Source organism: Microcebus murinus, chromosome 27 (genome assembly GCF_040939455.1).
Source record: "Microcebus murinus isolate Inina chromosome 27, M.murinus_Inina_mat1.0, whole genome shotgun sequence".
Taxonomy (NCBI): Eukaryota; Metazoa; Chordata; class Mammalia; order Primates; family Cheirogaleidae; genus Microcebus; species Microcebus murinus.
The window spans coordinates 4,982,096-5,006,548 of record NC_134130.1 but is presented as its reverse complement, the minus strand read 5'-3'; the positions used below and the strand labels follow the sequence as shown (position 1 = coordinate 5,006,548).

The 24,453-nt window shown below is 56.2% G+C and overlaps 1 protein-coding gene across 3 annotated transcripts in view; it reads left to right on the top strand.

The window, feature by feature from the left end:
- The window catches only part of UHRF1 (ubiquitin like with PHD and ring finger domains 1), a 33,280-nt gene extending 9,445 nt beyond the window's left edge, over positions 1–23,835 (top strand). For 2 of the 3 annotated variants that reach the window (XM_075998372.1, XM_075998370.1), the window contains exons 3-17: positions 3,298–3,672; positions 4,611–4,765; positions 6,787–7,002; positions 10,496–10,596; positions 10,702–10,888; positions 11,547–11,670; positions 11,756–11,863; positions 12,974–13,078; positions 14,206–14,312; positions 17,151–17,313; positions 17,394–17,531; positions 19,326–19,500; positions 19,592–19,749; positions 20,368–20,472; positions 22,393–23,835. In XM_075998372.1, coding sequence (XP_075854487.1) covers positions 3,298–3,672; positions 4,611–4,765; positions 6,787–7,002; positions 10,496–10,596; positions 10,702–10,888; positions 11,547–11,670; positions 11,756–11,863; positions 12,974–13,078; positions 14,206–14,312; positions 17,151–17,313; positions 17,394–17,531; positions 19,326–19,500; positions 19,592–19,749; positions 20,368–20,472; positions 22,393–22,539 — 2,364 coding nt within the window. In that variant the 3' untranslated portion in view covers positions 22,540–23,835. The remainder of the gene's footprint in view (positions 1–3,297; positions 3,673–4,610; positions 4,766–6,786; positions 7,003–10,495; positions 10,597–10,701; positions 10,889–11,546; positions 11,671–11,755; positions 11,864–12,973; positions 13,079–14,205; positions 14,313–17,150; positions 17,314–17,393; positions 17,532–19,325; positions 19,501–19,591; positions 19,750–20,367; positions 20,473–22,392) is intronic. The other variant, XM_075998371.1, reaches the window with a different exon arrangement.
- The last annotated feature ends 618 nt before the right edge of the window (positions 23,836–24,453 follow it).

The window sequence follows — 24,453 nt, the reverse complement described above, 5'->3', positions numbered from 1 at the left end:
CCTAGCCCAGCAAGCGGCTCCTCTCCAAGCGGCTGCTGGTGAAGCTTGGCCAAGGCCCTGGGCCGGATCCTCCCCGGCCACTCCAGAGTACAGCCCTCGCCCTCCGCGTCCACATCCTGGTCTCTGTCCCAGGCAGGCAGGACAGGATCTGACCACGTGGCTTCCTCCTGGCTTTGTTCCGTTTTTCCCGCCGCCTCCCGCTGTCCAGGTCACTTGGTTTGTGGCACCTCCCCCAGCCCCCCCGCTGGCCTGCCCATCAGTCCTCCCAGTCCTCCCAATGCACTCTGTGGCGGTGGGGCTGGGGCTGTCTGCCCCCCTCCTCCGGAATTTGCCGCATTTCCTTGTGAGGGTGCGGGGGAGGCTACCCTCCTGTACTGTGTGGCTGTCGTGCGGCTGCGTGACGGTCCCTGGCGCAGATGAGCCACAGTGAGCTTGCTCGTTCCCGCCGGCCAGCACTCGGGCGGGTGGCAATGTCTTGCTGGCCGGTGATGCCGACGAGCACCCGTGTCTGTGTCCCTTGGACACACATAGGGGCCTGTCTCACTCAGCAGTTCTCACTGGGCACATCTGTGGTTGTCACGACTGGGGGCAGGGGTCCTCCTGGCGCAGGTGGTGAAGGCTAGGGACGCTGCTTGGCACCTGCAGTGCCCAGGGCCTGTCCCTGAGTGCCAGCAGTGGCCGGCGGCGTCTGCCGAGCTGTGGCGGCGCCAGGCCCCAGGGTGCGAGTCCATCCTGGTCGTCATTTAAGTGCCGTTTGGCTCGTGTCCTGCTGACTCCTCATCTGTTACATGGCGCGCCACGTATCTTTCCCCCTTCTCTAAATTAATAAACTTTATTTCTTAGAGCAGTTTAAGTTCACAGCAAATGTGAGCAGGAGCTACCAAGTGTCCCACAGGCTCCCTGTCCCCACAGCGGGGCACTGGTTACGGTGGATGAGCCTCCGTAGACGCGTGTGTTGCTCAGTCCACGGTTCTCACTGGGGTCCACTCTGGGTGTTGCATGTCCTGTGGTCGTGACACATTCGTGACACGTGTCTGCCATGGTAGTTTCCTACAGCGAGGTCCCGCCACCTTCCAAATCCCCTGGCTCCGCCGCCGCCTCTCTCCCTGCCCTGGCTCCCGGCAACTCCTGATCTTTCAGTGTCTCCATGGTTGTTGCCTTTTCCAGAATGTCCCATAGTGGCATCAGACGGCACATGACCCTTTCCCAGTGGGCTGCTTCCTATTTTTGACAGCTTCCTTGGGATATACCCTATACACCGTTCAATTCACCCATTTGAAGAGTAGAGTTCAATGATTTTAGGTACGTTTAAGAGTTGTGCAGCCATCACTGTAGTTAATTGTAGAACATTTCATCACGTCTAAAGGGAATCCTGCGTCCCAGCTAACACCCTCATCCCCCACCCCCACAGCCCCCGGCACCCACGGATCCACGTCCCGTCTCTGGATCTGCCTGTTCTGGACGTTTCATATAAACGGAGTCTCACACTGTGTGTCCTTCTGTGTCTGGCGTCTCTCACTGAGCATGACGTCCTCAAGGTCCCTCCACGCTGTGGCCTGTGTCAGAGCCTCGTCCCTTTTCCTGGCCGAGTGACGTTCCACGTGTGGATGGGCCACGTCGTGTTGATCCGTCCCTCTGTTGGTGGACACCAGCCTGTTTGAAACCTGGCTGTGGTGAACCAAGCTGTGTGAGCACGCGTGTACAGGCTGACGTGCCTTGTCCTTCTCGTCCGTGCCACCTTTGCCTGGTGTCAGAGTTGGTCCCGTGGTGGAGGGCTGGTGCCGTGGTTCCACTGGGCATGTGATGGGCACTCAGGGCTGGCTGGGGCGGGGGGAACAGTTGTCCGTGGGCCCTGGAGCCCCTGCTGTTGTACGCAGGGTGGACACGTGCTCGAGGGCATTTTCCTGATAGCCCAGCGTGGCGGTTGCACCTGCAGTCCCAGCCCCTCGGGAGGCTGAGGTGACAGGATCACCTGAACCTAGGAATTGGGGCAGCGCTAGGGAAGGGGAAGAGGCATTTTTCTGGAAGAAGGGCCATCTTCCTTCAGGTTCTCAGGTGTGTGATGGAGGAAGTGTGAAAGCCCCTGCAGGGAGGTACCCTGGACCCTGGGGCTCACTTTGACCCCTCGTGCTATTTGCATATTACTGGCCACCGGGGGCGTGGACACCAGCGAGTAGGAGGAAGGGAGAGAGAGAGCTGCCCTTTGAGGACCTGTTGCCCCATCTTCTTCCTGGGCAGTGGGCAACGTCTGGGGACATTTGTGGTTGTCACAATGGGTCTGCTGCTGGCATGGAGTGGATAGAGGCTGGGGACACTGCCCGGCACCCTACAGGGCCCAGGACGGCCCCACCCCAGAGAGTGGGGGCCTCGCCCTGGCCCAGTGTCCGTAGTGAGGTAGGTGAGGCCCGCCGTAGGGGCATGTGGTAAGCCATGGGGAAGGGGATCCCCGGTGGGTGTTGGCGAGCTGAGGGGCAGTTTCTAACAAAAGAACCCCCTGGCCTCTTGTGGCATCCGGGTGCAGCCCAGGGACAGCTCCTGCGAGCACAGCTGCTGTGTCAGACGACCAGGGGCACAGACAGTTGAAATGTGCTGATGACAAGCGCCCCAGCCCCCACCGCTTACCCTGGGAGTCAGGATCAGGATAAGGCCTCAGAGAGAGGGGCGGGGTGACAGCAGTAGAAGCTGCCCTGGCAGATAAGGTTTGAGCCCCTGGAGGAAGTGGGGACACTGGGGTGTGCCCGCATAGGGCAGGTCTCTCCTTCCAGGCACTGGGGACATGGGGCCCAGTCCTTCTCTGGGGAGGGGCCGTCCTGGGCACTGCAGGTGCTGAGCAGCGTCCTTGCCCCACCCACTCCATGCCAGGAGTGCGAGTTGTCAGGGTAGTGTCCCCAGACATCGCCCAGTGCCCCCCGGGAGGTAGGGTCACTGCTGGCTGAGAAGCAGTGGTAGAGGGTGCGTGTTCACTGTAGTGAAGGCTGCTCTGAGCATGAAGTACTGGGAAGACCCCCTGAAACCCCGCGGGCGTCCACGGCACTCTGGCGTGATGACATGTGTGCTTACGGGAACACTGGGCACGTGACGCCAGCTGTCCTCACTGAGGGGCCTGGGGACCCTTAAGGGAGGGATGATGGCGCTCTGGTTCGGAGAAGCCCGGACTTTGGGATCCTTAAGTCTGAGCTAGATCACACCGTGCATGATGGGGGGGACTTGGAGGGTTTGCTTGTGGCCAGCCTGGCACCTGCAGACCCAAACTCGAATATGGGGGACAAATGGCCTTTGTCCCGGGTGTCCCTGCAGATGGAGAACGGCCACAGCCTCTTTGACTACAGCGTCCGCCAGAACGACACCATCCAGCTCCTGGTCCGCCAGAGCCTCGTGCTGTCCCCCCCCCTCCCTCCCCCCCCTGTGCTCCCTGCCCTCTCTGGCTTCCCTGACCTCCCTGCCATCCCTCTCCCCCCTGCCATCCCTCTCCCCCCTGCCCCCCGTCTCCCCCCTGCCCCCCCTGCCCCCCCGGCTGTCACAGAGAGGGACCCCGAGCTCTCCGACACGGACTCCGGCTGCTGCCTGGCCCAGAGCGAGTCGGACAAGTCCTCGACCCACGGCGAGTCGGACGGCAGAGCGGGCCTGGCGGAGGAGCCCATGTGGGTGGAGACTGAGCTGGGTCTGTACAAGGTGAGGCTCTGGCTCCAACATCGTCCTGCCTGGTGGTCTCCACGCTCAGGGCCCACGGGGAGCACACCTCCATCGTTGCTGGTCCCCACTGTGCCACTCGGACCTTGTGGCGGGCAGCTAGCCCCGTCCCTGGCTCTGGCTGGGCCGCCTCTGCCCCGCAGAGCAGATGATCAGGGGGTGGGTTCCCGCATGTTCTGGCAGGGAACAGAGAGTTCTCCGGGATTCCTTCGTGACCCTCCAGAGTGAGTCCTCTGTTGGGGCCTGCAGGTGTCCTCTCTGTGGCCCTTACAGTGACTATGGAATTTCCGAATTCTAAGATCAGGAGGTGGGCCATGCAGGGTGGCTCACACCTGTAGTCCCAGCACTTTGGGAGGCCGAGACGGAAGTATCGGTTGAGGCCAGGAGTTGGAGGCTGCAGCGAGCTGTGATCGTGCCACTGCACTCCAGCCTGTGTGACAGAGAGAGAACTCTGTCTCTTAAAAGAAAAAGAAATTTCACAGAAAGATCTAGATTTCCAACTTTTTTGACAAACGTGCAGCTGTGGTCTCCCTGGGCCACATGGCAGCTGTGGCTGGGGCGCAGCAGCGGGCCTCCTGTTGGGGTAACCCTGCACCCTCCGCTCCCCACTTCCTCGTCTGGGCACTTCTGCCCTTCAGGGGACAGGGTGCTGCGTGGGGACGACTGCAGCAGTCATGACGTTGCGGGGCTCCTGGCATGGGGGGTGGAGGCCAGGGACGCTGCTCAGCACCTGCAGGTCCAGGATGGCCCTCCAGGGAACGATCCAGCCCGGGTGCCACTAGTGCTGCAGCTGCTAAGTCCCGTTTTGGTGTCTGAGTTCTCGTCCCAGTTCCGAAGCACCCCGCGCGCTCGGAACCGAGGCCGGCCCTAGCTGCCGTCCCTTACCCGGGTCGGCGTGAGAACTTCCTTGTTCCTCGCAGGTCAACGAGTACGTGGATGCTCGGGACGCGAACATGGGGGCGTGGTTTGAGGCGCAGGTGGTCAGGGTGACACAGAGGGCCCGTTCCCGGGACGAGCCCTGCTGTTCTACCTCGGCGCTGGAGGATGACATCGTTTATCACGTGAAATACGACGAGTGAGTGTGGAGGCTGGTGGGCAGGCGGGTCTGCGGGGCTTGGGCTATTCGGGGCCATGTGTCTTCAAGCTGGACCTTGGAACTGTCTTGGGATGCTGATTAGGATCTGGGGGACCCCTCTCCTTGTGTTCCCAACGACACACGAGGCCACCTATTTGGGGACCAGCCAGTCTGTCCCCTCCTCGAGTCGTTTTGGAGATCTCAGCTCAGCCAAATTGCTGCGCTCCCCGCTCCAGTTTTATTTCATTCTTGCCGCTTGTTTGCACGTGGAACCATCTTTCCAGTCTGTTTCTCTTCCCTGCCTGGAACGTAAAGCTCCGTGTCCTGTGCGTGTGTTTATTGGGCGCTTACTGTGTGCCCGGCCCTGTGCTGAGGACAGGGATACACGCTGGTGAACACAGGTGTGGCTTCTGTTCAGACTGACAAGACACGACAGACTGCGTGGCTCAAACAACAGACACTGACTTTCCCACAGTCTAGAGGCTGAAATCCAAGGGCAAGGGATGTGGTCAGGTAGGGTTATGGGGAGGGCTTTCTTCTTGGCTTGCAGATGGCTGCCTTCTCTGTGTCCCTTGTCTGCTCCAGCGATCTCTTCCTCCTGTGGGGACACCGGTCCTATCTTGTTAGAGTCTCACCCTTGTGACATTATTTAACCTTCATCACCTCCCTCAGTGTCCTGTCTCCGATATAGTCGCATCGTGGGTTAGGGCTTCAACATATGAATTTCGAGGGGGACACGATTCGGTCCATGACAGAAGGCAAAGCCTGCCGGCCACACATTGCAGGGGGCACAGGGGTTTCCTCTGGATCTGTGCCGGGTCCCTTCTGCCGAACAGTTTTTGGCACATGCTAAGCTTAGCTCTGTAACAATTGGAGCAACTGGATTGTGTGAGTTACAGACAGAAGATTTCACATCCTCTTGGTTGAGGGTCTCAAACTGCAGCCCTAGGGCCAAAGGTGGCCCTCTGTGTTTGTAAATAAAGTTTTATTGAAACACATCAGCGCCCATCAGTTCCCTGCAATGTCTGTGGTTGTCATCCTTTGGCAGGGTCAAGCAGTTGTGACAGAACTTCCAGCTCACAAAGCCAAAAATACTTACCATCTGGTGCTTTGTAGAAAAGTTTGACCCCTGTTCTTAGTGGTTTATGAGAGAAAGTAATGAGTCCCACCCAGGCAGTAGAGCTACCAGAATAGATTTGGGGTTTGCCCTCTCACTTCAGACTAACTTTGTAGCTGACAGTAGCACTAGAACATTCTGTCTTGTGCCTTGTGGCTACTGGCATATTCCTGTATATATAGAATAATGACTTTCCATTATATTCTAATAACTGATGTGTTATACATGCATAAAATAACGTATGTTCCACTACAAAAGTTACTTTCAAGACTCATGTTCAAAAAGTTTATTTTGTTTTTCCTCCTGAATTTTGCTTCCCCAGTTCCTAGGGCTGCCATAACCAAGTGCCACAAGCTGAGTGGCTTATAATGACAGGAACTGAGTGAACAGAGAGTGCCCTCTCTCACTCAGTTCTGGAGGCTGGAAGTCCGAGGTCGAGGTGTGGGCAGGGCCAGGCTCTAGGGGAGGGTCCTCCTTTGCCTCTCCCAGCTTTGGGTGGCAACCAGCAAGCCGTGGTGTTCCCGACATTGTAGCTGTGTCGCTCTGACCTGCCTTCGTCGTCCTGTTACATTCTTCCTTGTGTGTCTCTGTCTCCTAAAGATGCCAGTCCTGTGGATCAGGGCCCACAATACTGTAGTGTGACCACACCCTAACACGGTCGCATCTGCTAAGATCCTGTCTCTATAAAAAGGTCCCATTCACAGGTAACAGGGGTTAGGACTTCAGGATCTTTACCTGTAACACCTCTAGCTGCAGTGTTACATACGTGTTTCCAGCACCAGCACGTAAGGCCCCCTGGGGAGGGGCTCTGCACACACCAGGGCATGTGGCCGCCTTGGCTTCTGTCCCCCGCCGAGGGGATGAGTAGCCTGGCGTGGGCTGTAGCGACGGGCTCTCTCCCCAGCTACCCGGAGAACGGCGTGGTGCAGATGGGCTCCGGGGACGTCCGCGCCCGCGCACGCACCATCATCAAGTGGCCTGACCTAGAGGTGGGCCAGCTGGTCATGCTCAACTACAACACCGACAACCCCAAGGAGCGGGGCTTCTGGTACGACGCGGAGATCACCAGGAAGCGTGAGACCAGGACGGCGCGGGAGCTGTATGCCAACGTCGTGCTGGGGTGAGCAGCGCCGCCCTCCTTCCCCCGGGGCCTCTGGGGCCCGCCTGGCCCTGGCCTGGCCTCGCCTCCGAACTCGGGGAACAGGTGACACGTTTAGAGGGAGGTTGGAATTCGGAAGGTGCCCTAGACCACACGGTGAACGTCCGTCCTCCTGTACCTGGGTCACCTGCGCCCCTTCTGGAGACGGCACTGTCACCAGGGCCTGCCAAGGGTGTTCCGCCTCGGCGAGCTGCAGTCCCCAGGCCAGATCTGGCCCTCTGCCTGCTGGGACAGTTTATTGGGACACACATGCCTAGTACTAGCTGCTTCTGTGCCCCCAGGGCAGAATCGAGTCGCTGCGAGTCTCTGCCGGAAATGCTCGCGGTCTGGCCCTCGGCAGGGCCCTGTCCTGCCTCTCCTTTCATTTCATTACTTTTTGTGGTGAATATATGCAGTGGAGGATTGACTGTTCTGGCCGCTTTTAAGCGCACAGCTCCACAGCATCAAGTGCTCGCCTGCTGCTTTGCGGCCGTCACCACCCGCCACCTCCAGAACATTCTGGTTTTCCCAAACTGACGATCCGTCCCATGAAGCACCCACTCCCCAGCCCCTGGCACCCACCACCCTGCTTCCTGTCTCTGTGGATCTGACGATCCCAGGGACCTCCTGGGAGTGGGGTCATAGGGGACGTGTCCTTCTGTGTGTGGCATCTCTCACTGAGCACGATGTGCTCAAGGCCCCTCTACGCTGTGGCCTGTGTCAGAGCCTCGTCCCTTTTTAAGGCTGAATCATATTCTGTTGTATGTGTTGCATGTATACGTGAATATCTGGGGAACGGTGTCGCCAGCTGATTTACAGGAAGTGCAAAGGCCCTGGGGCAGGGCCGTTCTGGTGCATCTGTGGGAGCCCAGTGGGCTGGAGGGAAGGGCAGGAGGGAGCATGGAAGCTGTCCTGAGTGGGGTGTGCAGGGCATGGCTAGGACACTGTATGGAATAGTTGTTTATTGTCTAGTAGGGCAGTTTTGAGCCCAGGAGTGACACATTTGGAGCTATGATTGAGGGTGGCCTTGGCTGCCCGGCAGGGAGTGGACCGCAGGGGCAGTGTGGCAGCTGTGAGGCAGGGGAGGCTGCCGTGGTCCCTGGGGTCATGGTCTTGGAGCTCGTGTCCTGTTGCAGTGATGTCCCCAATGCCCTCCAGGGTGGCAGAGGCCTTGCCTGGTCCCTAACCGTGTTGATGCAAGACCCTTGGAGGCTTGGATGCCTCGTGCAGGGACTGGCCCGTCCCTCCATGCATGGCTGAGAGGCCAGTGCTGCGTCAGGGCCCCAGCTGGCTAGCGCAGGTGGCCGAGCACTTGCTGTCTGAGTTTGTGTCATCGGCCACAGCGCGCCTGTGCAGGAGAGTTCCCAAGCGGGGTGGCTAACCTCTGCGCAGGGTCCAATTGTAAATATTTTGTCTTTGCGGGCCAGAGGGGCTCTGTGGTTACCACCCTGCGGACCATGAATGGGCGTGGCTGTGTGCCAATAAAACTTTATTGATTGAAAACAGTTGGCACCATTTGTAGGCCCCTAGGCTAAGTATTCTGAGTACTTAGCACCCTGATGAACTGCGTTTAGCCGTGTTGCCTAGAGTTCAGAAAGCCTTGTGGGTTTGAGTGTGTGTGTATGTGCATAGCTTGGATGTAAAAGTAGGTTTTTGAGCCACTGCGTTACTGTGAGAAATCGCTCTGTGGAAAGTGCCACTGAATAAGGGAGCCGGGCCGAGTGGCATGACCAAGGCGATGTCACTAACCTTCCTCTCTGGAAGAGGGTCCTTTCCCATTTCCCTTGGAGGCCAAAAAACACGAGGGCGATGAAATACTCTAGAATTGATCGTGGTGATGGCTGCGCAGCACTGAACATACTAGAAACACCGAATTCTGTGCTCTGACTGGGTGAATCGTTTGTACATTACCTGTCCACAAAGCTGTGTTTTTTTTTTTTTTTTTAAAACAAAAACAATACAAAATTAAAAGAAATCCCAAGCCTTCCTTGGGATCTTGCTTCGACATGTTTAGTGTGCAAACTAACTGGAAGGTAGGAAGGAGGCCGGCCCTTCCTCTTGTCTTCGGTGGTGTCACCTCTGCGGCGTGTTCTGTGACAGGATTTTGAAAACGGTCTGTGCTCGGCGATCAGAACAGCCCAGGAAAGGCTCTCCTGCTTACAAAAGACCAGTCGAGGCCGAGCACTTCCGAGCGTCCCGTTTCAGACCCCTTTCGTGCAAGCCAGGGCACGACAACCTGCTCAGCGGCCTTGGGCCTCCGGCGGGGTCGACGCCGACGTTCCCTGGGCTGAGCACGAGGAGGGCGGGGCTGGGCCGGGTTAGAAGGCAGAGGCTCCGTTTGCGCTTGCGCCACTGCCGAGAGACTTGGGGTAAACCGCTGTCCCGCTCTGGGCCTCACATTCCCGATGGTACGACCAGAGGCTGGCCAGGACCCAGTGTCCTACGTGCACACGCTCCCTGGCATCAGGGACGGACGTGACGGGGCTCTTGTGGCAGCAGCTGCCACTGCTTTTGGCTCGTTGGTGCCAGGGACTCTCAGCCTGAGATGGCTGGGCCTTCGATTTTCTGGGAAACCCTGGGCACAGGGCCCAGCACCTGGTTACCTCGTGACAACCTCCCTGAGGTCCTCGGGTGCGCAGAGGGCAGCTGCCCCCACGCTGGCAAGGGCCGAGGGTCTGGCGCAGGCTATCTGGCTCTGGTGTCCACGCCCTTCCCACTGTGCCTCGTGCGCCCCCAGAGGGCTCAGGACACACAGGAGAATGAATAGAACTGCCCAGAAAGCCCCAGGTGCAAGCTCGCGGAGCACCTGGGTTTCCTCCTCCTTGTGACAGTTGGTACATGTGTATTCGGACAGCACTTTGCCTCCTGGCAGGGGAAACAAAGGGCAGGTGGCAGGAAGGAGAGCTGCTTCTCACAGCCGTTGTCACCCTCTCTCTCTGCACCCCCGGAACCTTTTTTTTTGGAGTCGGAGTTTTACTTTGTTGCTCAGGCTGGAGTGCAGTGTCATCATCATAGCTCACTGCAGCCTCCAACTCCTGGGCTGAAGCAATCCTCCTGCCTCAGCCTCTGGATTACCTGGGACTACAGGCATGCGCCACCAAGCCCGGCTCATTTTTCTATTTTTAGTAGAGACAGGTTCTCATTCTTGCTCAGGCTGATCTCAAGCTCCTGAGCTCAAGTGATCCTCATGCCTCAGCCTCCCAGAGTCCTGGGATTAGAGGCTTGAGCCACTGCGTCCAGCCTGAAATTCTGGCTTTTTTGTTGTTTTCCTTTTGTGTCTGATACTAGCAGGATTTTAACCCACAAGGGGAATAGCTGAGCCCCTGCACGAGGCCCTGCAAAGCCTCCCGTCTGACATAACTAGAACCACCGGTGTTCACGCGCTTCGAGAGTGACTTTAAGGGGCAGGATCCTCTCTGAGGTTCCTCAGTGGGATTGGGCAGCCAGAATGTTCTAACCCGCTTGTTTCTCCCAGGGATGGTTCTCTCGATAACTGTCGCATCTTCTTCGTGGATGAAGTCTTCAAGATCGAGTTCCCAGGCGAGGGGAGCCCCATGGTCGAGAACCCGACGAGACGTGAGTTCTGAGCCTGCCCCCCCTGTCTCCCATGGCGGGCGCGGGGCTCCCCGTCCGTTCCCGGCCTGGCCGGCCCGCCACCGCTGACCCACCCCCCGTGCACAGGGAAGAGCGGGCCCTCCTGCAAGCACTGCAAGGACGACATGAGCAAGCTGTGCCGCGTCTGTGCCTGCCGCGTGTGCGGGGGCCGGCAGGACCCCGACAAGCAGCTCATGTGTGACGAGTGTGACATGGCCTTCCACATCTACTGCCTCTGCCCGCCCCTCAGCAGCGTCCCCCCTGAGGAAGAGTGGTGAGTGGGCTGTGCCGCCGCTGGGGCGGGGTGCGCTATGGGCACGTGGCCTGCGTGCGCCCCGCCTCCGGGCCCCGAGCCCTTGGTGCCCTCAAGGATAACCTCGGACAGGCACAGGAAGGTCGTGACACGCTGGGGTCTGGTCTGAGCACCCTGTGTGTTAGCAGGGGTATTTTCCCCACGGCTCGGGGTAGAAGCTGTCCTTGCGCCACCACTACAACTCATGGAGATGGGGAAACTGAGTCACGATGGGGCAGGGTACCCGTGAAGTTGCCCATCTCTTTCCTGTGCCATAGTGGCGTTGGCTGTCCCTGCAGGGGACAGCTTGGAATTCTAAGTGGAAGAAGAACAAGAGCGAACCCACTGTCCCGTAGAATATTTCGCGACGGTGGGAACATTCTAGTTCTGTGCTGTCCAATCTGGTGGTTACACACTGCCCACGGCTGCTGAGCCCTTCCACTCACGAGGGAGGGGTGGATTTCCAACCTTATTTCACTTGGATGGATCGAAAAGGCACTAAATGGCCCTGTGTGCCCAGTGGCCCGGTTTGGGACAGCCCAGGATGACAGTAGTGCCGAGAGGGGACAGGTGTGGCTCGTGTCAGCCAAGACGGCCGTCTGCCGGGGCTACGGGCGGGCCTGACGAGCTGTCCCCACAGGTACTGCCCCGAGTGCCGAAACGACGCCAGCGAGGTGGTGCTGGCCGGCGAGAAGCTGCGGGAGAGCAAGAAGAAGGCCAAGATGGCGTCGGCCACGTCGTCCTCGCAGCGCGACTGGGGCAAGGTGAGGTGTGGCCCCTCCCGCGCGCGGCCCTGCCCCCTCCTCCTGCCTGCGGGGCTCACGCTGCCTTTGTGTCTCCCCGCGGCAGGGCATGGCGTGCGTGGGCCGCACCAAGGAGTGCACCATCGTCCCGTCCAACCACTACGGCCCCATCCCCGGCATCCCCGTGGGCACCATGTGGCGCTTCCGAGTCCAGGTACCTGCCCGCTGCTCGTGCTCGTGCTCTTGTGTTGGGTGACGGCGTCCAGGGAGTTACTGGATCCCCGTGCCAAGGACAGCCGCCTCTGACTGGGCTGTGACAGTGCCGGTGCCGGCCCCAAGGGAGACCAGACTTTAGGGCCGGGGACACTGGGGCCAGGTGTTCTCTGGGGAGGGGCCGTCCTGGGCACTGCAGGTGCGCAGCAGCGTCCCTGTCTCCACCCACCCAATGCCAGGAGCAGCCCAGCCCCAGTTGTGACAACCTCAGATGTCCCCAGACACCGCCCTTGTCCCCCAGGGCGCAGGATCACCCCTGGGTGAGGCGCACTGAGCCGGATGAAGAAGGCAGTGCCCGTGGCGGAGGCCGCAGCAGGCAGGCGGGTGGGGGGATGGGCGCTCTGGCGGCGGCACCCCACTGAAGTCACTCTCGGCAGCCAGCCCAGGCACGCCCGTCACTGGGCCGTCTCGGAGCGTTGCGCGTTGAGCGAGTCTGCCCCACGAGGGGCGGCTTTGATTGTTTTTTTTTATTTTTAGAGATATGTGGTCTTACTCTGTGGTCCAGGCTGGAGTGCAGTGGTGGGAACACGGCTCACTGCAGCCTCCACCTCCTAGGCTAAAGCGATCCTCCTGCCTTAGCCTCGGCAGTAGCTGGGACTACAGGCGCCACCACGCCTGGCTGATTTTTGTATTTTTTGTGAAGATGGGCTCTCGCTGTGTTGCCCGGATCTCCAGTGATCCTTCTGCCTCGGCCTCCCTAAGTGCTGGGATCACAGGCCAGCCAAGGGTGGCTTTTTATAAACTCGTTTTGAACTCAGTCCCGCCAGACACTGGTCACCCCCACATTCAAATTGCAGAAGTGGGGCATCCAAGGTCAGGAGTGGGGCTGCCCCAAGGGCACGTGGTCGGGTTGGCATTGGAGCCAGCTCTGTTCCTGGCGGGGCTGAGACTCTGCTGTCGTGGGCGGGCTGCCAGCGAGAGGCGACGTCGCAGGCCTGCGCGTGAAAAGCCGGGCCACTGGCTCCTCATGGCGGGAGGGGCGGGGCAGGGCGGGGCTTTTGTGCAGCCTGCCTTGCAGAAGGTGCCGTTTATTTCTGGGTGGGACCCGCAGGTCAGCGAGTCAGGCGTTCATCGGCCTCACGTGGCGGGCATCCACGGCCGCAGCAACGACGGGGCTTACTCCCTGGTCCTGGCGGGCGGCTACGAGGACGACGAGGTGCGTCTGGATGTGCGGGGTGGGGGAGGTTGCTTTATTATAAAATTGTGATAAAATACACATAACAAAATGTGCCATCCTGACCTTTTTTTTTTTTGAGACAGAGTCTCACTTTGTTGCCCAGGCTAGAGTGAGTGCCGTGGCATCAGCCTAGCTCACAGCAACCTCACACTCCTGGGCTCAAAAAATCCTCCTGTCTCAGCCTCCTGAGTAGCTGGGACTACAGGCGTGCGCCACCATGCCCGGCTGATTTATTCTATATATATTAGTTGGCCAATTAATTTCTTTCTATTTATAGTAGAGACGGGGTCTCGCTCTTGCTCAGGCTGGTTTTGAACTCCTGATCTTGAGCAATCCGCCCGCCTCGGCCTCCCAGAGTGCTAGGATTATAGGCGTGAGCCACCACGCCTGGCCCATCTTGACCATTTTTAAGTGCCCGGCTCAGTAGCGTTAACTCTATGCACGAGGTTGTGCAACCATCACCACCCTCTGTCTCCAGAACTTTCTCATCTTGCCAAACAGTGACCCTCTGTCCCCATGAAACACTCCCCAGCCCCTGGCACCCACCATTCTACTTCCTGTCTCTGTGGCTCTGACACCTCCAGGGACCTCCTGGGAGTGGAACCACACAGGACTTGTCCTTCTGTGTCTGGCTTATTTCATATAAAGCATGATGTCCTCAGGGTTCATCCACATTGTAGACTGTGTCGGAATTCCCTTCCTTTTCATGGCTGAATAATACTCCATTGTTTGGTAGACCCCGTTCCCTGTTCACCCACTCATCCATCTGTGGCTGTTGTGAATCTTGCTACTACAAACGTGCATGTAGAAGCCTCAAGTCCCTGCTTTCAGTTCTTTGGGCCTATACGTCATGGTCCATTAGTGGACTTGCTGGATCATGTGGTCATTATATGTTAATTTCTCAAGGCCCTGCCACACTGGTTCCACAGCGCCTGCGCCGGTTTCACTGTCCCGGCCACAGCACATGAGGGTTCCCGTCTCTACGCCCTCGCCCACACCCGTTATTTTCCGTGTCTTTGGTGGTGGCCTGCCCCGCGGGGCTCTCGTCCCGCACAGTCTCCCTTCTCCTCCGCGGAGGGCTCACCCGGCCTTCTCATCTGTTTCAGGACAATGGGAATTCTTTCACATACACAGGTAGTGGTGGTCGAGATCTTTCCGGCAACAAGCGAACTGCAGGACAGTCTTGCGATCAGAAACTCACCAACACCAACAGGTTCGTGGGAAACCGTTTTCTCGTTTCTGCACTGACAGGCTGCTCTGAGCCATGGGTTCCGTGTTGGCACCCTGTCCACCACGTGGTGGTCCCGTGGATGTAGTGACATCCGGATCTTCCCTTCTGTGTGCCAAGGGTGTCATTCGGATGGGTTAAGGCAAACGTTTTCCCCGAGGCCAGTTAGAATAATTATTTGCAGCTTTGAGGGCCACGTGGTCTCTGTTACAGCTACTCAGCTATGTTGTAGCACAAAAGCAGCCATGGGCTGTGTGGACGTGAATGAGCACAGCTCTGCTCTGATAAAGCTTTATTTGCAAATCTAGGTGGTGGGCCGCAGTTTGCTTGAACTCTTAGTTGCAGGATGGGGGTGGACTTTCTCAGCATGAAAGGCGCCATAAAGCCCAAAGGAAGAGCCTGAGAGATTTGATCTAAATATTATAAACATGTTGCAACAGCAAATCCTATAAATAAAACTAAAAGCCAGATGACTACTTGTGAGGAAAGTTTGCAACCTGGCACATGATGGTTATGTCTTTTTTTTTTTTTTTTTTTTTTTTTTGAGACAGAGTCTCACTCTGTTGCCCAGGCTAGAGTGAGTGCCGTGGCATCGGCCTAGCTCACAGCAACCTCAAACTCCTGGGCTCAAGCGATCCTCCTGCCTCAGCTTCCCGAGTAGCTGGGCCTACAGGCATGCGCCACCATGCCTGGCTGATTTTTTTTTTTTTCTATATATAGTAGTTGGCCAACTAATTTCTTTCTATTTATAGTAGAGATGGGGTCTTGCTCTTGCTCAGGCTGGTCTTGAACTCCTGACCTCGAGCAATCCGCCCGCCTCAGCCTCCCAGAGTGCTAGGATTACAGGCGTGAGCCACCGCGCCCGGCCTGTTATGTCTTTATATATAAAGAGCTGTTGCAAATCAACGAGAAAAACTCTAATAGGAAAAGCAAAAGATGTGCACATGTTCACAGAAATACAAATGGCCAGTGACCATGATAAATTGTTTAGCTCTTGGAACCAAATGCAAATAGAGGCAATGTTGAGATACTACTTATTTCTCCCATAAGTTGGCCAAAAATTCTAAAATATTACAAAATGCCAGGAAATAGACTAGTTTTCCACTGGTGGTAGAAATACGAATTGGAACCATCTTTTTTTTTTTTTTTTTTTTGAGACACAGTCTCACTTTGTTGCCCAGGCTAGAGTGAGTGCCGTGGCGTCAGCCTAGCTCACAGCAACCTCAAACTCCTGGGCTCGAGTGATCCTTCTGCCTCAGCCTCCCGAGTATGTGCCACTATGCCCGGCTAATTTTTTATATATATATATCAGTTGGCCAATTAATTTCTTTCTGTTTATAGTAGAGATGGGGTCTCGCTCTTGCTCAGGCTGGTTTTGAACTCCTGACCTTGAGCAATCCGCCCGCCTCGGCCTCCCAAGAGCTAGGATTACAGGCGTGAGCCACAGCGCCCGGCCTGGAACCATCTTTCTGGAAAGCTTTTGCCTATATGTATGAAGAGCCTTCAGTGTTCTATTCACGACCCTGTAATTCCACTTTGAAAAATGTATTTGGGAGACATGAAAGGTAGTATTTATCATACCATCATTTAAAATGGGAAAAAAAAAAAAAATCAGTAAATAGTAACTAAATATCTGCAAAAAGGAAGGGTTGGTTATATATTTGTCTAGAAGAATACTTTAATTTCAGTCGGTGTTAAAAATCATGTTTTCAGAAAATATTTAAAGCTATGGAGAACTACTCATTTATCACATTACATATTGAAATCTGGGCACAGAATTCTATGAAATCCCAGTTTACAAAAGTGCTGTTTTGCCCACAGACGGCAGCTGCACAGTTTTCCCCCTCTCAAAGGCGATGAGAGAAATGGCATTGTAGTGTCAGCGGTGAGTCTGACCCTGGTCTGCTGGGCCCCAGCCCTTGGGGGTCTTGATGGGACAGACCGCTAGCAGGCTGTGTGTCCCTTTCTGAAAAGACACCTTGACCACGTGGCGTGTTAGTCTCTTGTGGCTGCAGCAATGAAACGACACAAGCCGAGTGGTTTAAAACAAAAGACGTTTATCCTCATGGATCTGGTGGCCAGAGGCTGGGCGAGGGTGGCAGGGCCGAGTTTCCCCGAAGCCTCTGGGGAGGCTCCTTCCTGCCTCTTCCCGCTCCAGGTGGGAACCGGCAACTCTTGACGCTGCGTCCTGGTCTCCACCCTCGTGTGGCCTCCTGCCCTCTGTGCCTGTCCCCTGTAAGCACGCCCGCTACTACAGTGAAGGCTCCCAAGTCCTGTATAAACTCACTGGAATTATTTTTTTATTTTTATTGTTTTAGATTGAGACAGATTCTCAGTCTGTTGCCCGGGCTAGAGTGCCGTGGTGGCAGCCCAGCTCACAGGAACCTCAAACTCCTGGGCTCAAGCGATCCTCCTGCCTCAGCCTCCCGAGTAGCTGGGACTACAGGCATGAGCCACTATGCCCGGCTAATTTTTTCTATATATTTTTATATGTCAAGCTAATTTCTTTCTATTTTTAGTAGAGATGGGGTCTCACTCTTGCTCAGGCTGGAGAATTATATTTTAATTAGGGGCAGGGTCTTACTCTGTTGCTCAGGCTGGAGTGCAATGGCGTGATCCTAGCTCACTGCAGCTTCCAACTTGTGGGCTCAATTGATCCTCCTGTCTCAGCCTCCCATTTGCTGGGATCCTGTCATTGGTACTTGATTGCACAGACCTTATTTCTAAAGAAGGCCACGGTCAGATGTTGGTGTTGGGGCTCGAGCACATCTCTTTGGGGTGCGTGTTCCAGTGCGTAACACGAGGGGCCCACTCTCCCCGCAGGGCGCTGGCTCTCAACTGCTATGCCCCCATCGACGACAAGAAGGGGGCCGAGGCCAAGGACTGGCGGTCGGGGAAGCCCGTCAGGGTGGTGCGCAATGGCAGAGGCAGCAAGAACAGCAAGTATGCACCGGCCGTGGGCAACCGCTACGACGGCATCTACAAGGTGCGTGGAGTTCGAGGCCGGGCCCCCCGCCGGGGCTGCCTGTGACTGCAGGTGTGACTGCCGCCTCTCTGCTCCCGCAGGTCGTGAAGTACTGGCCTGAGAAGGGGAAGTCGGGCTTTCTGGTTTGGCGCTACCTGCTCCGGAGGGATGACAATGAGCCCGGGCCCTGGACGAAGGAGGGGAAGGACCGGATCAAGAAGCTGGGGCTGACCATGCAGGTGCGTGCGGCCGCTGCGGCCTCCTGGCTCCTCTCTTGTCCCGACAACGTCCCGGTCCCTGGTGCCACTCGCCTCGCCTCGCTGGCTGTCAGTATACGAGCTGCAGCCGGGGCATTGAGCGTGCAGACGACATTGGCATCTGCCTGTCGCCATGTTTAGTTTCAAGCCAGCCCTCGCGCCTCCTAGTGTGGATCAGCCTGGCACGGGCCTCTCCCGTGTGTGTACGGCTCTTCTTTCCTCCGAGGAAAAGCAGAAACCGGCAAAACCAGTCCCGGCCAGAGCGGCAAGATAAGGAGACACACGCCCCGCGCTCCTCCCTCCCCGTGTGGCAGCTCCTGGCGCTGTAATTAGGGAGCTTTCTGCGTGTTAAGGGACTGGCTTACAGCAGATGAATCCTTGCGGGACTATTTAAGGAATCCTAATTGCTGGCGAGAGGCTGATGGTGCCTGCCCGCTGGGGGTCACCGAGGCCTGTCTTGGAGCAGGTTTACACAGTGGGGGGCTCAGAGGCGAGGATGTGGGGAGGCGGCAGCAAGGGGTGGGCCGCGTAGCAGCGCAGGGTGAAGCCGGGTTTTCGTTCCTGGCCCCCGTCTTCCTGGCAAGCTAAGGTTGCTGGAAGGTGACGATTTCCTGACTGCGGGTGCCGCAGAGATGGAGCGATTGTCACATGATGCCTGTGAGGGCAGAGGTGCCAGAGATCCCCTGGGATTAGGGTGTGGCCGTGGTTTGGAATCTGGCCACGCCCGTTCATTCAGGTGTCCTCACACGCTGTGCTGCGACAGCTGAGTGGCGGGGACCCGAAGGGCTGGACACTTTTACAGCCTGGGCCCTTGGCACGGAAGTTTGCCTGCCCTCCTGAATCATAGACAACCCTGCATCTCAGCGGTTGGTCGTGGTGGGGACCAGCTTGCTCTCATGCTCGCCTGGACGGCAGGCGGAGGTTGGCCGGGTCCTCTGCAAGTAGTCGTGGGGATGACACAGGGTTAGCTCTTGCCCGAGGCTGTGCGGGCCATTGTGTGCTCGGGCTCAGGCTGTACCCTCATCCTGGGACAAGTTCCATGGCCCCCACTGGGTGCCTGAAACTGCAGGTCATATACATGATTTTTTCCAGACATACACACTTGTGACAAAGTTTAATTTCTTTGTTAGGCACAGTAAGAGATCAATAATTTCTCTCTGGTATATCCAAATTGTCAACATCACTTTGGGGAGCCTTTTTAAAAAAGTTTTGAAGAGTCAGGTTCTAGCTCTGTCTCCCAGGCTGGAGTGCAGTGACGTCATCACAGCTCACTGCAGCCTCCAACTCCTGGGCTCAAGCGATCCTCCTGCCTCAGCCTCCCCAGCAGCTGGGGCTTCAGCCACCACGCAGGCTCGAGACGACTGTTATGTAAAAGACTGCGTTATTTGAGCACGAGCTCTGTGATACCGCGGTGGCCGATCTGATAGGCGCTAAGTGACTCTGGCGGGCAGCCCAGACAACGTGTATGTGCCGGACAAAGGGATCACTCCAGTCTGGATGGGACATAGTGGGACAGCACAAGATTTTAACAGAGAACTCAGAACCGAGCGCAATTTTAAAAACATACGGATTGTTTCTGGAATTTTCGATTTTAATGTTTTTGGTGGGCTGTGGGTAAGGGGGTTGGGGTGGCCTGTTGTATGCGCTTTAGGGGCATCGGGGAGCAGGTGGGTTTGGATACCCAGCCCGGGGGAGGGCTCGGCAGCAACGCGTGCGGTGGACGGCGGGCCTGGGCGGCGGGTGGCCTGTCCCTCACGTGGGTCCTCTGCCCTGCAGTATCCGGAAGGCTACTTGGAAGCCCTGGCCAACAGGGGGAAGAACAGTAATAGGGAGGACGAGGATGACGACGAGGAGGAGGAGGCAGCTGCGCAGGCGCTGGCGAGGGGGCGGGAGCAGGCCAGCCTCAGGTCCGCCAGGCCCGGCAAGGGCAAGTGGAAGCGGAAGTCGCCAGGTGGGTGTCTTGGCAGCGGCCCTGTCCGCAGCCCCGTCTGCTGCCTGCGCGGCCACCGGCTCCGTTCACCTCACCCTCTGCTCTTTCCCAGCAGGTGGCCCGAGCAGCGCCCGGTCCCCGGGCCGGATGCCCAAGAAAACCAAGGTGGAGCCCTACACCCTCACGTCGCAGCAGAACAAGCTCATCATGGAGGACAAGAGCAACGCCCGGCTGTGGACCGAGGTCCTCAAGTCGCTCAAGGACGGGCCGGTGAGCACGGGCGGCGAGAGGGTCTCTGCATTGAGCATGTGCACGCTGCTGTGTGACCATCAGCACCCTCCGTTTTCCAGAACTTTCTCTGCCTCTCAAACCAAAACCCTGTCCCCACGAAACACTCAGTCGCCCACCCAGTCCCCAGCCCCTGGTACCCACCTTCCTACTTCTTTTCTCTGTGGATCCAATGACTCCAGGGACCTCCTGTGAGTGGAACCACGCAGGACTTGTGTCTGGCGTCTCTCCCTGAGCACCATGTCCTCAAGGTCTGTCCACGCTGTCAGAGTTCCCTTTCGTGGTTGCGTGACATTCCATTGTGTGGACGGACCACGTTGTCTGTGTTTGATCTTACGGACATTGAGGTCGTCGGCATCTTTCCGCCACCATGGCTTTGCCCCCGTGGTGTGCAAATTTCCGGTCTCTGCTTTCAATTTTCTTGGCTCTATTCCCAGAGGTGGAAAATGCTGGATCATGTGATGGTTCCGTGTTCAGGTTTTTGTGACCCCATCAACCCCAGGGGTGTCTTATGGTGATGCTCCTGTCCTTGGGGCAAGTGGCATTGATAGTCACTGCAAGTGAGTGGGTTCGTGCAGTCTTACCGCGCCCCTCCTGCAGTTCCAGGCGTTCCTGAGCAAGGTGGAGGAGGCGTTCCAGTGCATCTGCTGCCAGGAGCTCGTGTTCCGGCCCATCACCACCGTGTGCCACCACAACGTGTGCAAGGTGAGCGGAGCCAGGGCGGAAGGTTCTAGAAGGATGATCTGCCCTCCTGCTCCCACCTGAGGTTCTGTGCTTTGCTCCCTCTGTGGCCTTTCCCAGCATCTTCTGTGTCACGTCCGCAGATTGTCTGGGTGGCCCTACTCCCTGACCTCAGCCATAGCCCCCTTCCTGGGAGGTGCTCGCTGCTTCACCCATGGGTCTGGAACACTCTCCCCCCAGCACTTCACGTGGCCTCCGGTCCAGGGCAGGAGGGCATGGGCTGCAGTCCTGGCCTGGGGTCTAGACAGGGAAGTATGAGGTACAGGCCCCCTGTGGGCAGCAAGGAAGGCTTTCTGGACAAGGTGGCACCAGCCTGGCGCCTGGAGGTGTCTTGGGGGAGCATCCCAGGTGCTCGGATGGGACGTGCAGCAGCAGCTGGGACTGGGGAGGTGGGTCCGGGTGGTCCTTCATTCTGTTAATGGGTAAGGTTTCTCTCACTATGTTGCCCGGGCTGTTCTTAAACTTCTGGGTGCAAGTGATCTCCTGCCTTGGGTGGCTGGGACGACAGGCACCTCTCACCACTCCTGGCTCCTGGTGGCAGCCTTCCGGCTTAGGCCAGTGATCGGTTTCAGAGGCCTGAGACGGGCGTCAGAGTCTGTCCTTGGCATTGTGGACATTTGGCCAGGTCGTTCTCTGGGGTTGGCAGCTGGCTGTCTCGCATCTCTCGCTGAGGACGATGTCTTCAAGGTCCTTCCACGCTGTGGCCTGTGTCAGAGCCTCGTCCCCTTTTTAAGGCTGAGTAATATTCCAGGCGTATGGGCAGACCACGCTGTGTCTGTGTAGCCATCCACGGACTCGGGTCACTCCCGCCTTTGGCTGCAGTGACCAGTGCTGTTATCTGGAGCCTGATTTTGATGGCACGCCCAGCTGTGTTGGGCAGAAAGATGTGCCTTTTGTTTCTGGAATTAAGACCATAAACTTGGTCTGTTTTTTTTTTTTTTTAGACAGTCTCACTCTGCTGCCCAGGCTAGAGTGCCGTGGCATTAGCCTAGCTCACAACAACCTTCTGGGCTCAAGCGATCCTCCTGCCTCAGCCTCCCCGGTAGCTGGGATGACAGGCATGCACCACTATGCCCGGCTAATTTTTTTATATATGTATATGTTTTTAGTTGTCCAGCAAATTTCTTTCGTCAGCCTAGCTCACAGCAACCTCAAACTCCTGGGCTCAAGAATCCTCCTGCTTCTGCCTCCTGAGTAGCTCCCAGCCTCTTTCTTTTTCTCATTGACATATATTTGAGCATCTTCCATGTGTCAGGCACAATGCTTGGTGTTAAGGGAGGTGACAAAGACATCATAGCCTTGGATCTCGGAGGCTGTTGTAGACCTTTACTAAGCGTGTTAGTAAACAGGACGAGGGCCAAGCGCACTGGCTCACTCCTGTAATCCCAGCACTCTGGGAGGCCGAGGCGGGAGGATCACTTGAGGTTAGGAGTTCGAGACCAGCCTGAGCAAAGCAAGACTTTGTCTCTACTAAAAATAGAAAAAGCCAGTCATGGTGGCGCATGCCTATAGTCCCAGCTACTCGAGAGGCTGAGGCAGGAGAATGGCTTGAGCCTTAGGAATTGGAGGCTGCAGCAAGTTATGATGACGCCACTGTACTCCAGCCCGGGCGACAGTGAGAGAGACTCTGTCTCAAAGAAATAAGGGAACTGGACTCTGAGGTGCTGTCTCAAAGGCAAACTGGGCAAGGTGATAGCGCTGGCCCAGGTGTGGCTGCCCAGGTGGCACTCCAGGAACGGCAGGGAAGGCCCCTTTGGGGAGGTGACTGGAGCTGAGGCTAAGTGCATCAGACTCTGTCCTTGGGGACAGCTGCCACCCAGCAGAGGTGGCCAAGAGCCAGCCGATGGTGTGGATGGCATCTCTTACCTGTGCTCTGTCTTGCAGGACTGCCTGGACAGGTCCTTCCGGGCGCAGGTGTTCAGCTGCCCGGCCTGCCGCTGCGACCTGGGCCGGAGCTACTCCATGCAGGTGAACCAGGTGCTGCAGGCCATCCTTGCCCAGCTCTTCCCCGGCTACGGCAGCGGCCGGTGATCCAAGCACTTCTCGGCAGGAAAGCGTGTCGGGGGTCTTCAGCCGACCCTTCTGCTGTTCTTAGTAGGCTTAACTTAAACGTATAGTTTCCCCCTTCCCTCAAAAGGTGTGTCTTCCTATTTTGTTTTAATCTATACATTTTCAGGAATTTATGTATTCTGGCTGAAAGTTGGACTTCTCAGTATTTAGTTTTTAAAAAGTTATAAAGCCTGCAGTCGGTCAGCAACAAAACGATGTATGGCATGAAGACGGCTTCTGTTCCTTCCTGATGCCGCGTTCTCAGGGGTTCCCGCCGCCGAGTCGCAAGAAGCCGTCCCCTGCCCAGAACAATCTCTTTTCAAGGTTCGTGGCTTTGGCTGCCAAGGTCAAAGCCAAGTGCGTCTCTCCTGACGGCATCTTATCGGCATCTTATCGTATAAAATCCTGCAAAGATGGTTCCCTGCGGTGGCCCTGGGGACAGTGCGACCCAGCCGTCTGTCAAGTTGTGGAAAAGAGGAAAACAAGTCTCTTCCTGCTCAGTTTGAACTCTTCCCTCGAAGCCATCCCTCCCCCACCAGGCTGCTGCGTGCCTGCGATCCGCGCGAAGAATCCTCTGCCCCCGTGAGCAGGGAGTTGGGGCCCCAGAGAACCTACCTCAGCTGGACTCGGCTCCACGTGGGGCTGGCGTGCCGGGCGCTGGCCCTCGCGGGAGGCCACGGAAGCTCGCGCACAGCCACGTTCAAGTGCCTTCGGTTCGTTCGCTCTTTCTAAAGACGAGGCTCTTCTGTTTTTAGCACTGAATTTACTGAAAAAATGCCAACCAGATTCTAAAAGCTGTGATCATCCAGTTCTTCCTGACACTGGGTGGGTGCTTTGGGGATGGTTTGAGTTTATAGATCCTTAAAATTCAATTTTTTTTTTTAACTTGACAATTCAGAAATACAAGAGGGAATTTTTTTTTTTTTAAATGAATACTTTTTCTAAATGAAATTTTTTTGTAGTTACTGTATATGAACCAAGAAAGATATAACTTAGGGTTTTGGTTGTCTTTTGTTTTTGTATTTTTTTGGCATGGTTTGTTAATTTTTCTAACTTTACCAAAGTTTGCAGCTCATACCTCAACAGAACAGGGATATTTTAAATCGCATAACTACAGACCAACTGAAGCAATATTTTTACAAGGTGTTTTTTTTTTTTCTCCTTATTATTAGATTGTTAATGTGTTAGGGGAAGAAGCAGCAAAATTCTCTGTAGGCTCTTTCTAAAGTCCAATATTGGTCCAGATTTTAGATTCTCAGAATAAATGTTTTTCACAGATATATTTGATTGTGTGTTCCTGTTTGCAAACAGCTTTGGAGCTCTCTGGGCACTAATGTACCTGTTTTCACAAAATGGGGGACAAATGCTAGGCAGGTAACATCACCCCCACTTTATAGATGGGAAAACTAAGGCCCACAGGATCATAGTGATGTGCAGAGGTTATAACTGCAGCTCGGGAGGTGTTGGATTGTTTCTTTTGTAGTCTTGAGCAAGGGTCAGCAAAGGGTGTGGGGCAAAGCCAGGCCACTTCCTGTTTTTAATAAAGTTTTATTGACACAGACACCCGACCAGCAGAACTGAGTAGATAAAGGAGAAACCATCTGGTCCACAAAGCTGGAGATACTTACTGTCTGGCCCTTTATAGGCAAGGCTTTCTAGCCCCTGCTCCTATAGCAGTCCAGTAGAACATTCTGCAATCATGTGGGCAGTGACTACAGCATTGGGCTGCACAGTCAGTTTATACAGAATGGGGTGTGTGACGTCTAGAGCTAAACCCATCAGCTCTTAGGAAGAATAACTCCTGGGTTTCCTCGGTGGAACCCAGTAAAAAGAAAGCCACAGACATTTGACCTGTTCATACTGCATGAGTAAGAAACTTGCACTCAGGACCATTCT